Source organism: Heterodontus francisci, chromosome 2 (assembly GCF_036365525.1).
Source record: "Heterodontus francisci isolate sHetFra1 chromosome 2, sHetFra1.hap1, whole genome shotgun sequence".
In the NCBI taxonomy this organism is placed as follows: domain Eukaryota; kingdom Metazoa; phylum Chordata; class Chondrichthyes; order Heterodontiformes; family Heterodontidae; genus Heterodontus; species Heterodontus francisci.
The window spans coordinates 54,441,643-54,454,422 of NC_090372.1; the positions used below are offsets into that span (position 1 = coordinate 54,441,643).

Sequence of the window (12,780 nt, forward strand, 5' to 3'; positions counted from 1 at the left end):
AGTTGCACTTCAAAAATAAATGATTAAAGTTGAACCATGGTTAAGACTGGATTCATGCTTTACTCAGTGGATACTCCAAACAGTGTGATGCTGCCTCCTAACATGTGTCCCACACCCCTAGAACTTTAGTGTCTTCTGTTGTCTCCTGGGTTGAACTGCCATTTGAGCATTGATGCACACCAAAAATCACAATATATATATATATACACATGTAAAAATGGCAGGAGAGCTGTGCCTTAAAGAGACGTAGTCGCAAGAAAGAGTTAGATTCTGAAATGCATCTTATCATTTCACCACCATTTTAATCGCTTCTGTTAGGCATCATTGCTCATTTTTGCTGTGACATATTCAGAATTTAAAAAAGTATATATTGTTTTCAATCTTTTGCTGAGTGGTTTCAAATTAAGGGCTAGCGGGCCACTTTGCCCAAAAATCTGGAGAGAAATTCTCAAGAACTGGCTAGTGGAGAATGCCATTGGCAAAATATGTTACAGAAGTTCAGCAGCTAATCGGAGCCTTTTAAAAATCTTGCACTGTTAATACTTTAATATTTGCAGTAATAATCAGCCCTGTTAGCAAATTGCAAACCTTGTGTGGATGTGTTTATTTCATTGATCAAGATTTTTTTTCACTAGAGATGGATTGGTCTGGGAAGACATTGATTGGATGGACAATGGGGAGTGCTTAGATCTCATTGAAAAGGTAACATCTACATTTTATTGATATCACTACATGGGAGTCATGTAGATACGAGAGTAACTCTGTGAGGCCGAGAAACCTTGCTCGGTGAGAGTGCGAATTGGAGATTGAACTGCAAATCTAAAAGAACTGATTAATGGTCGGAAGTGATTGGTTGGAGCCAGGTTGTCTGATCACTGTTCTAGTTTCACTGTCTGGTCATGTACTGCCACTGAAGCTTGAGTGTTTATTATACTGAGTTTCGCTTATGTTAAAAATATTTAAATGCTCTTCAATGTTTCATTAGCATATTGATTTTTCTGGTCATGAAAGGCACCAGATAAATGCAATTCTGTCATTCTTCCTATTAACGGTTCAGAAGATTTCAGAAAGGGCTATAATGTCTTAAAACTATGTGTGCATGTGTGTGGCACAGATCTTCACCCACCAAAGGAAATTACAGGAATGCGACCCATCATTTTCCTTCCATTCATTTTAATGGCTGGAAAATCATGGGTTGTCTGTTCAGCATTTCCTGATCTGTACTCTTGACGATGGAGGCTTCACACCACGAGTGCACAATGTGAACTCAGGCCCTTCTACCTCTTCTGAGTAGATGAAATTCAGCAGATTAATGAGTAAAAGTTAAAATGAGAGCTCAAATTTTAGAACATGCAGTAAACCTGAACTTCAGATCTTCAATGTAATCTTCAAATCAGATGAATTTAGAGGATAGATGATAATTGGACAAGGGTGTACTGACATAATTCAGTCCTCATGTTCCAAAGACAGGTGGGTTGGGGTTAGTTGGGAGCTGAAAAATTTTAAATCTCAAAATTGACTGCAACTTCTGGTTTTAACAGAGGTGGTTGGTTGGGGTAGGGCAACCAACTTGGTCTCAGGGCGCAGGTCAGTCATTAAAAGCTTTTAAGGAGGCTACCTGCCTCCACTTTAACAAATGGAACGTCATGTTACAGTTGTACATAACATTGGTTAGGCCACATTTGGAGTACTGTGTGCAGTTCTGGTCGCCGCACTACAGGAAAGATGTGATTAAGCCAGAGAGGGTGCAGCGAAGATTCACAAGGATGTTGCCTGGTTTGGAGGGCTTGAGTTATAAAGAGAGATTGGATAGGCTGGGTCTGTTTTCCCTGAAGTGAAGGAGGCTGAGAGGGGACATGATAGAGGTATATAAAATTATGAGAGGCATAAACAGGGTAGATAGCCAGAGTCTGTTTCCCATGATAAGAGTGAGTAAAACTAGAGGGCACAGATTTAAGGTGAGAGGGAGGAGGTTTAAAGGGGATCAAAGGGGTAAATTTTTCACACCAAGAATAGTGGGTATCTGGAAAGAGGTGGCGGAGGCAGGAACAGTAGCGACATTTAAGAGGCATCTGGACAGGTACTTGAATGAGCAAGGCATCGAGGGATATCGAATTAATGCAGGCAGATGGGATTAGTATAGATAGGCATTATGGTTGGCATGGACGCAGTGGGCTGAAGGGCCGGTTTCTATGCTGTAAGGCTCTGTCACTCTGACTCCAAGATATTTCTTTTTATCCCATGGGGGCTGGGTTTCTGGGGCTCGGAGGGGAGCAGGTAAGGGCATACACAGCACTGTTTGGGGCCAGGAAGAGCAGCAGTACTACTCTAACCCCCCAGTCTTAGCTCTTTTGAGACCTCACATTTCTAACCCCTGCCTGCCCTCTTAGTGACGTCTGGCTACCCCCACATCTGCCCCCCTCCTCCTTTTCACCCCCCCCCCCCCCCGATCACAATCTCTGAGTTCCCCCAGTCTGTCAATAGCTGGCTGTCAGACAGAAAACCTGTTGAGAAAATTTCAGCAGGACTTGCGGGAAACCTGCACTTCTGGGTCTCCCATCCAGGAATCTTCCTGCCTTACCCACCTCTCCCCAACTCTCTTTAACACCCCAAGCAAATATCAGGGCCAAACCTTCTGCTTTTATTTTGATATAACACCTTGATTTTATGTTGCTGCTTATTGTTCAAAGCAAAACGTATTGCAGTTTGGGGAAGAGCAAAGCAGTTATTTGGAGCATAGCTTTTTTCTCTTCAATGCAGATTAAGAAACACCCAAAATACAGGCACTTACAGTGCTACCAGAAGCTGGAGGTGCACTTAAATTGTGATAAGTTTACATAGGTAGTTTCCATTATATTTGGACATGTGAATTAATATATGACTAAAATGTGACAAGAAATGGGGTTTTGTAGACTGTGTATGCAGCCATCATATCTGTTAATAAATTAGAGATTTTTGTGAGCTTTTAATGATCAATGGCCATAACCACATTCAAAGACCCAAACTTTGTCATCATGCTCTATAAGTAGTTAATCTTCTTAAGGACCTGCAATGCTAGAAATTCTGAATCTGTAAATGGATGTAACTAATAGAGTTGATGAGGGGGAGCCAGTGGATGTGGTTTATTTGGACTTTCAGAAGCCTTTCGACAAAGTCCCACAAAAGAGATTGACATGTAAACATAGAAACATAGAAAACAGGAGCAGGAGTAGGCCATTCGGCCCTTCGAGCCTGCTCCGCCATTCATTTTTCTCATGGCTGATTATCCAACTCAGTAGCCTGTACCCGCTTTCGCCCATACCCTTTGATCCCTTTAGACCCAAGAGCTATATCTAACTCCTTCTTGAAAACATACAATGTTTTGGCCTCAACTGCTTTCTGTGGTAGCGAGTTCCACAGGCTCACCACTCTCTGGGTGAAGAAATTTCTCCTCATCTCAGTCCTGAAAGGTTTACCTGCCTCATACTATGACCCCTGGTTCTGGACTCCCCCACCATCGGGAACATCCTTCCTGCATCTACCCTGTCAAGTCCTGTTAGTGTATTGTGATGGATAGAAAATTGGTTGGCGGACAGGAGACCAAGAGTAGGGATAAATGGGTCTTTTTCTGAATGGCAGGCAGTGACTAGTGAGGTACCGCAGGGATTGATGCTAGAACCCCAGCTATTCACATTATATATTAATGATTTAGATGAGGGAACTAAATGTAATATCTCCAAATTTGCAGATGACACAAAACTGGGAGGGAGGGTGAGTTGTGAGGAGGATGCAGAGAGGCTTCAAGGTGATTTGGACAAGTTGAGTGAGTGGGCAAATGCATTGCAGATGCAGTATAATGTGGATAAATGTAAGGTTATCCACTTTGGTAGCAAAAACAGGAAGGCAGATTATTATCTGAACAGCTATAAACTGAGAGAGGGGAATATGCAACGAGACCTGGGTGTTTTTGTACACCAGTCGCTGAAGGTAAGTATGCAGGTGCAATAGGCGGTAAAAAAGGCGAATGGTATGTTGGCCTTCGCAGTGAGAGGATTCGAGTACAGGGATGTCTTGCTGCAATTATACAGGGCCTTGGTGAGGCCACACCTGGAATATTGTGTGCAGTTTTGGTCTCCTTATCTGAGGGAGGATGTTCTTGCTATAGAGAGAGTGCAACGAAGGTTTACCAGACTGATTCCTGGGATGGTGGGACTGACTTATGAGGAGAGATTGAATCGTTTAGGATTATATTCGCTGGAGTTCAGAAGAGTGAGGGGGATCTCCTAGAAACCTATAAAATTCTAACAGGACTTGACAGGGTAGGTGCAGGAAGGATGTTCCCGATGGTGGGGGAGTCCAGAACCAGGGGTCATAGTCTCAGGATACAGGGTAAACCTTGCAGGACTGAGATGAGGAGAAATGTCTTCACCCAGAGAGTGGTGAGCCTGTGGAATTCGCTACCACAGAAAACAGTTAAGGCCAAAACATTGTATGTTTTCAAGAAGGAGTTAGATATCGCTCTTGGGTCTAAAGGGATTAAAGGGTATGGGGCGAAAGCGGGAACAGGCTACTGAGTTGGATGATCATCCATGATCATAATGAATGGCGGAGCAGGCCAAAGGGCCGAATGGCCTACTCCTGCTCCTATTTTCTATGTTTCTATGGATGAAGGGCAGCAATTTAGTCATCATACGTATGCCCCATGTAAAAGGGTATATCAGGACATGTGCATGGGCACACGATCACCTAGGCTCAACTATCACCAGTAACCTGTCTCTAGATGCAGAAATCAACAAGCGCATGGGTAAGGCTTCCACTGCTATGTTCAGACTGGCCAAGAGAGTGTGGGAAAATGGCGCACTGACACGGAACACAAAAGTCCGAGTGTATCAGGCCTGTGTCCTCAGTACCTTGCTCTACGGCAGCGAGGCCTGGACAACGTATGCCAGCCAAGAGCGACGTCTCAATTCATTCCATCTTCGCTGCCTTCGGAGAATACTTGGCATCAGGTGGCAGGACTATATCTCCAACACAGAAGTCCTTGAAGCGGCCAACATCCCCAGCTTATACACACTACTGAGTCAGCGGCGCTTGAGATGGCTTGGCCATGTGAGCCGCATGGAAGATGGCAGGATCCCCAAAGACACATTGTACAGCGAGCTCGCCACTGGTATCAGACCCACCGGCCGTCCATGTCTCCGTTATAAAGACGTCTGCAAACGCGACATGAAATCGTGTGACATTGATCACAAGTCGTGGGAGTCAGTTGCCAGCATTCGCCAGAGCTGGCGGGCAGCCATAAAGACAGGGCTAAATTGTGGCGAGTCGAAGAGACTTAGTAGTTGGCAGGAAAAAAGACAGAGGCGCAAGGGGAGAGCCAACTGTGCAACAGCCCCAACAAACAAATTTCTCTGCAGCACCTGTGGAAGAGCCTGTCACTCCAGAATTGGCCTTTATAGCCACTCCAGGCGCTGCTTCACAAACCACTGACCACCTCCAGGCGCGTATCCATTGTCTCTCGAGATAAGGAGGCCCAAAAGAAAGAAGAAGAAGAAAGAACGTATGCCCCATGTAAAAGGGTATATCAGGACATGTGCATGGGCAGCATCTTACTATCTGGCCATTGGAAATGCAACTGCTAAAGGTAGAAGCAATTTTCCAGAAATAGAAATTTTATTGACTTGGTTGGTCTACTGATTGATTAACTGAGGAGAGAAAAATTTGGCTGTGCATTTGCTGAAATAGTTTAATGTTTTTCTGTGCATTCAAGAAAATATTTATTTTTCATCAAATAAGGCTTTTGACGTGTAAAACGTAATTATATATAAGTCCTAATTTTAATATTTTTTTCTAGAAAATGGGCATTCTGGCCCTTATCAATGAGGAGAGCCATTTTCCAAAGGGGACGGACAGTACTCTACTGGCAAAGTTGCACAGTCAGCATTCGGTAAGTGTTATGCTGACATAACAAAAGTTTCAATGAAAATCAGGACTGAATAAATTACATGACTCTATATTTTTTTTTAGAATTAGAACATTACAGCGCAGTACAGGCCCTTCGGCCCTCGATGTTGCGCCGATCATCTGACCTACACTATTCCATTTTCATCCATATGTCTATCCAATGACCACTTAAATGCCCTTAAAGTTGGCGAGTCTACTACTGTTGCAGGCAGGGCGTTCCACGCCCCTACTACTCTCTGCGTAAAGAAACTACCTCTGACATCTGTCCTATATCTTTCACCCCTCAACTTAAAGCTATGTCCCCTCGTGTTTGCCATCATCATCCGAGGAAAAAGACTCTCACTATCCACCCTATCTAACCCTCTGATTATCTTGTATGTCTCTATTAAGTCACCTCTCCTCCTCCTTCTCTCTAACGAAAACAACCCCAAGTCCCTCAGCCTTTCCTCGTAAGACCTTCCTTCCATACCAGGCAACATCCTAGTAAATCTCCTCTGCACCCTTTCCAAAGCTTCCACATCCTTCCTATAATGCGGTGACCAGAACTGCACGCAATACTCAAGGTGCGGCCTCACCAGAGTTTTGTACAGCTGCATCATGACCTCGTGGCTCCGAAACTCGATCCCCCTACTAATAAAAGCTAACACACCATATGCCTTCTTAACAGCCCTATTAACCTGGGTGGCAACTTTCAGGGATTTCTGTACCTGGACACCAAGATCTCTCTGCTCATCTACACTACCAAGAATCTTCCCATTAGCCCAGTACTCTGCATTGCTGTTACTCCTTCCAAAGTGAATCACCTCACACTTCTCCGCATTAAACTCCATTTGCCATCTCTCAGCCCAGCTCTGCAACCTATCTATGTCCCTCTGTACCCTACAACACCCTTCGACACTATCCACAACTCCACCGACCTTCGTGTCATCCGCAAATTTACTAACCCACCCTTCCACACCCTCATCCAGGTCATTTATAAAAATGACAAACAGCAGTGGCCCCAAAACAGAACCTTGCGGTACACCACTAGTAACTAAACTCCAGGATGAACATTTGCCATCAACCACCACCCTCTGTCTTCTTTCAGCTAGCCAATTTCTGATCCAAAGCTCTAAATCACCTTCAACCCCATACTTCCGTATTTTCTGCAATAGCCTACCGTGGGGAACCTTATCAAACGCCTTACTGAAATCCATATACACCACATCCATGGCTTTACCCTCATCCACCTGTTTGGTCACCTTCTCAAAAAACTCAATAAGGTTTGTGAGGCACGACCCTACCCTTCACAAAACCATGCTGACTATCGCAAATGAACTTATTCTTTTCAAGATGATTATAAATCCTATCTCTTATAACACTTTCCAACATTTTACCCACAACCGAAGTAAGGCTCACAGGTCTATAATTACCAGGGCTGTCTCTACTCCCCTTCTTGAACAAGGGGACAACATTTGCTATCCTCCAGTCCTCCGGCACTACTCCTGTCGACAATGACGACATAAAGATCAACAACAACGGCTCTGCAATCTCCTCCCTGGCTTCCCAGAGAATCCTAGGATAAATCCCATCTGGCCCAGGGGACTTATCTATTTTCACTCTTTCCAAAATTGCTAACACCTCCTCCTTGTGAATCTCAATCCCATCTAGCCTAGTAGGCTGTATCTCAGTAATCTCCTCGGCAACATTTTCTTTCTCTACTGTAAATACTGACGAAAAATATTCATTTAACGCTTCCCCTATCTCCTCTGATTCCGCACACAACTTCCCACTACTATCCTTGATTGGCCCTGTTCTAACTCTTATCATTCTTTTATTCCTGATATACCTATAGAAAGCCTTAGGGTTTTCTTTGATCCTATCCGCCAATGACTTCTCGTGTCCTCTCCTTGCTCTTCTTAGCCCTCCCTTTAGATCCTTCCTGGCTAGCTTGTAACTCTCAAGCGCCCTAACTGAGCCTTCACGTCTCATCCTAACATGAGCCTTCTTCTTCCTCTTGACAAGCGCTTCAACTTCTTGAGTAAACCACGGCTCCCTCGCTCGACAACTTCCTCCCTGCCTGACAGGTACATACTTATCAAGGACACGCAGTAGCTGCTCCTTGAATAAGCTCCACATTTCGTTTGTGCCCATCCCCTGCAGTTTCCTTCCCCATCTACACATCCTAAATCTTGCCTAATCGCGTCATAATTTCCTTTCCCCCAGCTATAATTCTTGCCCTGCGGTATATACCTGTCCCTGCCCATCGCTAAGGTAAACCTAACCGAATTGTGATCACCATCACCAAAGTGCTCACCTACATCTAAATCGAACACCTGGCCGGGTTCATTACCCAGTACCAAATCCAATGTGGCATCGCCCCTGGTTGGCCTGTCCACATACTGTGTCAGAAAACCCTCCTGCACACACTGGACAAAAACAGACCCATCTAAAGTACTCGAACTATAGTATTTCCAGTCAATATTTGGAAAGTTAAAGTCCCCCATAACCACTACCCTGTTACTCTCGCTCCTGTCGAGAATCATCTTCGCTATCCTTTCCTCTACATCTCTGGAACTATTTGGAGGTCGATAGAAAACTCCCAACAGGGTGACCTCTCCTCTCCTGTTTCTAACCTCGGCCCATACTACCTCAGTAGACGAGTCCTCAAACGTCCTTTCTGCCGCTGTAATACTTTCCTTGATTAACAATGCCACACCCCCCCCCCCCCTTTTACCCTCTTCTCTGTTCTTACTGAAACATCTAAATCCCGGAACCTGCAACATCCATTCCTGCCCCTGCTCTACCCATGTCTCTGAAATGGCCACAACATCAGGATCCCAGGTACCAACCCATGCTGCAAGCTCACCCACCTTATTCCGGATGCTCCTGGCGTTGAAGTAGACACACTTTGAACCAAGTTCTTGCTTGCCAGTGCCCTCTTGCGTCCCTGTAACCTTATCCCCTACCTCACTACTCTCAACAGCCTGTACACTGGAACTACAATTTAGGTTCCCATTCCCTTGCTGATTTAGTTTAAACCCCCCCGAAGAGCACTAACAAATCTCCCCCCCCAGGATATTGGTACCCCTCTGGTTCAGGTGAAGACCATCCTGTTTGTAGAGGTCCCACCTACCCCAGAAAGAGCCCCCATTATTTCTGTCACTTCTGTCAGTTGTCCATTTGTGTTCACTAACATCTGTGGTTTATTAGAACCCATTGTTTAGACTGCAATGAGTCAAAATCCAAGTGGCATCGTATGCAACAACCTTGCTACTATTAGTTTTGAGTGGGGCTTACCTGATTGTTGGATGGCAACCATTGGCAGAATTCAGTGAGTAAGGATTGGGAAATTGGATGATTAGTGCTTTGGCTGAGTTTTCCTGAAATGCAGCCTGGGCAAGTGTAAAGTCATGTAATTTATTCAGTCCTGATTTTCATTGAAACTTTTGTTGATTATGCATTGCTGATACAAATGGTGGCCTTCAGCAGGCCTTTTGATATTTATGATGTTTGGGTGGAAGACCAATGGCATTCAAGCCATTAAAAACAGGCATAAAAGGCAAAGGAGCTTAAAGTCTCAATTTACAAAGATAGAAACTATCAATTTATGATGCATTACCTTTTAGATGTTATATCCTATATAAAGTTTAAAATGTATTGAATTGTACAGGTAATTTACAGTGCAGTAGTTTTTGTTTTGCAGGCTGAAGTTTTGCACCATAAAGCCTTTTAAAGGCATACCTGCATTTATAGTTTAGTTTAATTTAGAGATACAGCACTGAAACAGGCCCTTCGGCCCACCGAGTCTGTGCCGACCATCAACCACCCATTTATACTAATCCTACACTAATCCCACATTCCTACCACATCCCCACCTGTCCCTATATTTCCCTGCCATCTACCTATACTAGGGGCAATTTATAATGGCCAATTTACCTACCAACCTGCAAGTCTTTTGGCTGTGGGAGGAAACCGGAGCACCCGGAGAAAACCCACGCAGACACAGGGAGAATTTGCAAACTCCACACAGGCAGTTCCTAGAATTGAACCCGGGTCGCTGGAGCTGTGAGGCTGCGGTGCTAACCACTGTGCCGCCCATATAATAAATCGAACCTTTGTAAAAGAGTACCTAAATATGTGTCCTGATATATCTGGTTGCTTGGCATTAAATTTGCCCATAATACCTTTGTGCAACTTCAAGATTGCACTTGTGCTCACTTTGTCCCTCCCACCCCCAACACTTGGCCAAGTCTACCACCATGCCAGTCCCGGCCGGACCATGGAAATTGAAGGACGCATATGTTTCATCTTATGGTTCTGTCTTCTGATTAAAGAATTCATCAGGAGTTTGGTTCCTTGTTATTAAGCCATCAGATTAAATAAAAATAAAAAGTGCATAATAAAAAAAAGCTACAGTTTTAAACTTTTGCATTAATATTGTTTGAACTGTCTGTCACATCTCTGAATGTGGTTTGTAGAATCCGGTTCCACTACAGCAGGTAAATGATATGTACATCTGTTGATTTTGATTTGATATGCTCAAATTGCATTTGTGGATCTGTGATGTGAGGAGCTCTTTGAGGAGCTTGTTGACGTGCTGGGGAGGGCTAGAAGAGCATTTTCAAAGAGGAGAGCGAGAGGAGCGAATGGTTTGGTGCAAATTAGTGATTAGCTATCAGGAGCAATGCGGTTGGACATTGTTTGATAATTATTCAAAGAAATCAAATAAAATTTGATTGAAATATAGCACCTTCCTGTTCACTGTTTGGCCATTTGTCTGCACTGTAATGTTGTTAGCCCTCTGAGCTGCTGCCTGCACCATTCTGCGAGCCCTGACATGCTGCCATCTGCCTTTCAACATTGCAATCTGGAGACGCTTCTCGACTCCATACTTAACCTGGCACCGCTGATTGTGTGCCACACTCACCCCCGGCCCAAGTTAGTTTGCATTTGAAGATTGCGTTGTGCCAGCCATGCTGATGCAGTACAGGGTGGGGACCCGGAAATTATCCAGGAGTTGGGGTCTCGACCCTGGAATGAAAATCTTGTCATTTGGGTTAGATGACCAAAAGCTTAGTCCAAGAGGTAGATTCCAAGTAGTGTTTTAAAGGAGGAAAGTAAGGTGAAGAGGTGCAGTGAGGAAATTCCGAGCTTGGGGCCTAGGCAACTGAAGGCATGGCCACCACTGGTGTAAAAAATAAAATCAGGGATGCTCAAGAGGATGGAATTAGATGAGTGCAGAAATTTTGGAGGCTTGTGGGGTTTTGGAGCTTACAGAGACTGGGAGGGGTCAGGTCATGGAGGGATTTGAAACAAGGATGAGAATTTGAAGATCAAGGCATTGCTTGACTGGGAGCCAATGTAGGTCATCAAGCACAGGGGTGATAGGGGGACGGGACTTGGTGCAAGTAAGGATACGGGCAGCAGAGTTTCACGTTTACGGAGGGTAGAATATGGGAGACCAGCCAGGTGTATGATGGAATAGTTAAGTCTAGAGGAAACAAAGGTTTGGATGAGGGTTTAAGCAGCTCATGAACTGAGGCAGGGCGAAGTCAGGAGATGTTACAGACATAGAAATAGGTGGCCTTAGTGATGGTGTGGATATGTAGTCAGAAGCTCATCTTTGGTTCAAATATGACACCAAAATTGCCAACAGTGGTCTAGTCTCAGACAGTTGCCAAGGAGTTGGATGGAGTCGGTCGCTTGGGAACAGTGTTTGGAGCGGGGACCACAAACAATTGCTTTTGTCTTCCCAATATTTAATTGGACTACTTAATTCCATCAGTAACTTAATCAATGTTGCACTTTTTTTTCCTAGAACAATCCCTTTTATGTGAAGCCCAGAGTCATTGACCATTATTTTGGAGTGAAACACTATGCTGGAGAGGTATTTATGCTGTATCACATCAAATTTTCATCTTGTTTTCAACAGCAGTTTTCATGTGACGATTAGTAATTGACTGAGGAAAGCTTCACAAATCTCTTAACAGCTTTGTTCTATCAATTGTCCTCTTCCTTCTCAGTTATAAACAGACTGTATTTTTTCCTAAGGTTTTATATCATGTAAAGGGGATTCTAGAGAAGAACAGAAACACATTCAGGCATGATGTACTAAACTTGTTACGCGAAAGCAGGTACTTTGAATCAAATATATTTTACTGTTGACTTTTTTGGTGGGGTTATGGGGAGGGAGTAAACCTAAACCATGTATGGGATTTTTTTGGTGAAGTGTGGGGGAGGGGAGGACAGGAACATGGAAAGAATGTAAGATAAGAGTAATCCCAAACCATGTATTGGATTTTTTTCTCCATTCATTTCTACACAAGCAGAAATTGTTTTCACTGCAGTTATATTCTAAAATAGTTTTAATCTTTTGGTTTAATGAAACCACAGTGAGATAGTTTGCTTATGGACAGACTCATTTTCATTCAATTTCTTGGATGCAGTTCGAATCATTGCAGCACAGGAGGCCATTCGACCTGTCAAGTCTCTGCGGCTCTTTGCAAGAGCAATCCAACTAATTCCACTTTCCCACCCTTTCCCTGTAGCCCTGCAATTTTTTTCCTTTCAAGTACTTATCTAATTCCCTTTTGAAAGCCATGACTGAATCTTCCTGCACCAGTCTTTCAGGCAGTTGAATGCTGGATCATAACCACTCACTGCGTAAAAAGTTTTTCATCATGTTGACTTTGCTTCTTTTACCAATTGCCGTAAACCTGTGCCCTCTGGTTCTAGGTGCTTCCACCAATGGGAACAATTTCTCTCTATCTACTCTGTCTTTTGAACACCGTTATCAAATCTCCTCTCAACATTCTCTGCTGTAAGGAAAACAACCCCAGATTCTCCAATCTATCC

General features: G+C 43.9%; 1 protein-coding gene across 1 annotated transcript in view; it reads left to right on the forward strand.

The window, feature by feature from the left end:
* Nucleotides 1-12,780, forward strand: part of myo10 (myosin X) — a 613,607-nt gene that overhangs the window by 376,240 nt on the left and 224,587 nt on the right. Inside the window, exons 14-17 of the mRNA XM_068058429.1 lie at nt 636-702; nt 5,834-5,926; nt 11,744-11,812; nt 11,977-12,059. Coding sequence (XP_067914530.1) covers nt 636-702; nt 5,834-5,926; nt 11,744-11,812; nt 11,977-12,059 — 312 coding nt within the window. The remainder of the gene's footprint in view (nt 1-635; nt 703-5,833; nt 5,927-11,743; nt 11,813-11,976; nt 12,060-12,780) is intronic.